The 2,505-nt window shown below is 41.6% G+C and overlaps 1 protein-coding gene across 1 annotated transcript; it reads right to left on the minus strand.

Annotated features, from left to right (window-relative positions):
- MELLADRAFT_108844 (uncharacterized protein) lies at window positions 1–624 on the minus strand (the record flags this gene model as incomplete). The annotated part of the gene is made up of 3 exons (XM_007412733.1): window positions 1–48; window positions 115–169; window positions 221–624. The coding sequence occupies 3 exons, from the start codon at window positions 622–624 to the stop codon at window positions 1–3; spliced, it is 507 nt and encodes a 168-aa protein (XP_007412795.1).
- Between the last annotated feature and the right edge of the window lie 1,881 nt (window positions 625–2,505).

The following is a 2,505-nucleotide window of genomic DNA, read 5'->3' on the forward strand; positions in this document are numbered from 1 at the left end:
TCAACTGAGTAGTTTTTGTGAGATTGTAAGTTTTGTCCTTGCAAGTTGCTGTTGCAATCATTTTCAAAGATCAGCCTCAAAACCTAATACAATTACCACCAAAATATGACTCACCAGCAGCCCAGTGAGCTTCTGCCAATCTAACACGACCACTCTCCAGCCAAATCGTCTTAGCACCACAATGGCAAGAGAATTCTTTGCCTTCAAGAGATGACTCTACCTTGCATCACTTGCAGGTATTTTTGCGGTTGATAATGGGCACAATGTGAGTACTTTCATTTGTTGGATCTGCTTTTGATCTTTCTTAGTGGAGCCTTGGGTAACCTTTGTGATTACCACCTCATTGTCAGAGGACAAAACAATGGTGCTTGAGCTGTTTGTAGAAGCCGTCCTAGGTTGCTTGGCTGGAGGCTTTGGATTCGTCGATGTCTTTGGGTTGGATACAACCCGCCGTTTTGTACCACCAACCAGTTTTGAGACATTCGGATCTTTGGTTTCATCATCCTCAGCTCCTGCATCTGATAATACATATTGTGATTTACATTTAATGTACACGAGGCCAAAAGCGATGGGCCAAGGACCAAAAGCATTGGGACCGATGGGTGGGCCAAGGACCAAAAGCATTGGATATGTATTTATAGTGAAAATTTTCCTTTGAACCAAGTTGTAGTACCACCACGAAAGGCGACGTATGAAAGGTGAGGTATGTGCTTGCAAAAGCATTTAGACAACACAACACAAAGGACTACATATTCCAAAAGCATTCTGACATTGCAACAGTAGAGACCGCATGTCATTGTTTAATTAAAAGCATTACCAAACGTGTTGGAACAGTTTGTTAAGCAAAGGTTAAAAGCATTGTACACGGGACCAAAAGCGTTGGAACACTTTGTTAGTTGTTAAGAGGACTGGGCACAAGGCCAAAAGCGATGGGCCAAGGACCAAAAGCATTGGGACCAAAAGCATTGGACCCCTTTGTTGGCCCAGATTTAAGTTTTATTGATTCAAATAAGCAATTTATCCTACATCACCCTACATATTCTCTCATCTTGTATCATACAGAACTGCAGAAGACTCACTTTTGAGTGTGGATATCATATTGTCCAGCTTGACCTTGATCAGCTTATCAGAATCACTGTCCCAAGTGTGATGCTTTTGAGCTTTCTGGACCCACTCAACCACCAGTGGAAGTCCAAAGATCCCTTTTGATATGTTCTGTTTGACACAGTCGCTACCAAATACGGCATCAATAGTTAAGTTGACTGGGTACCACATTCCTTCATCAGCATCAGCAACTGGATCATTGGAGAATTTCTCAAAGGTCAGATCTTTGCAAGTCCCTTCCAACGGTTGACTTCCAGCGCACCCTGCGCGCCGCAGTCTGCGCATGCGCTGTGGCCAAGCGCCGGGGATTTTGAGAATTTTCCCCACTGCGCCTACCCCCAGCGTAGTGGGTTTTCTGATTTTGACCACTGCGCATTTTTGCACCACAGTGGCTATGGGATTGATCAAAACTGCGCCCCCTGCGCTACATTGCAACATTAAAGCAGAGTACAATATGTACATAAACAACGCTAAAGATATTGATACATTAGACAATTTTTGGGCCCCATCCATTATCCATTGGGCTAGAATCTTGTCCAATATTACCCCAATATCCTCCAAAACTCTATTACATAGGGAGAAAAATGAGAGTTGGGAAATGTCTCTTGATGTCTCCTCCTTCACTCACGCTCTCTTGCTCTTTCATGAGATCTTCCTCACCTCAAATTCCTCTCACTTTTGCTCGATAGACCACCACCTTCTGAATTATCAAATAAATCTCTAGCCACTATCTTTGTTTAGATATATCATATTATCTCAAAATGACTTTACGTAGACCCCTTTCTAAGAAATCAAAAGCTCCACTTTCAAAGAAACCCAAGTCTTCCACTTTGTCATCTCAGTCCAACCCCTTCACAAAGTCTGCAAAGCGTGCAAATACTAGTTTTCTTAATCAAACTCAATCACAAATTAATAATATAGCATCAGTTGTTGTAGTTGATGGAGACTCAGATGATGAAAATTTCGACCCCAACAAAGATAATCAGGAATTGGAAGTTGAGGAGGAAGAAGTTGAAGATGAAGAGCCAGGAGAGAATTCTTTCAATAGTACACCATCCCAAACCGATGGTAAACGAACTCGACAAGTGCCTAAAGCCTCAAAGTCCTCAACCTCAACCTTGACCAAAACCAAAACCAAAAGTGGGAAGAAAAAACATGTAAGTCTGATCGTTTCATTACAAATTCATCACATGACTGACTACTATATGGTACTATTAGACTTTATATAAACTTCCTGATAATATTGACCCCGACCAAGATTCAGAAATTGAGTTTCAAGGCGAAACCAAGTCTGGTGAACAGGGATTTGATTCAATTAATCTCTACTTTGGAAAGGAGCTTATACATGGACCAAAGCAAGTAAGTAGAAGTGTTTCAATTACGTGGTTGTCAAGAAATCTA

The sequence above is a fragment of the Melampsora larici-populina genome (assembly GCF_000204055.1).
Source record: "Melampsora larici-populina 98AG31 unplaced genomic scaffold MELLAscaffold_32, whole genome shotgun sequence".
Lineage (NCBI taxonomy): Eukaryota > Fungi > Basidiomycota > Pucciniomycetes > Pucciniales > Melampsoraceae > Melampsora > Melampsora laricis-populina.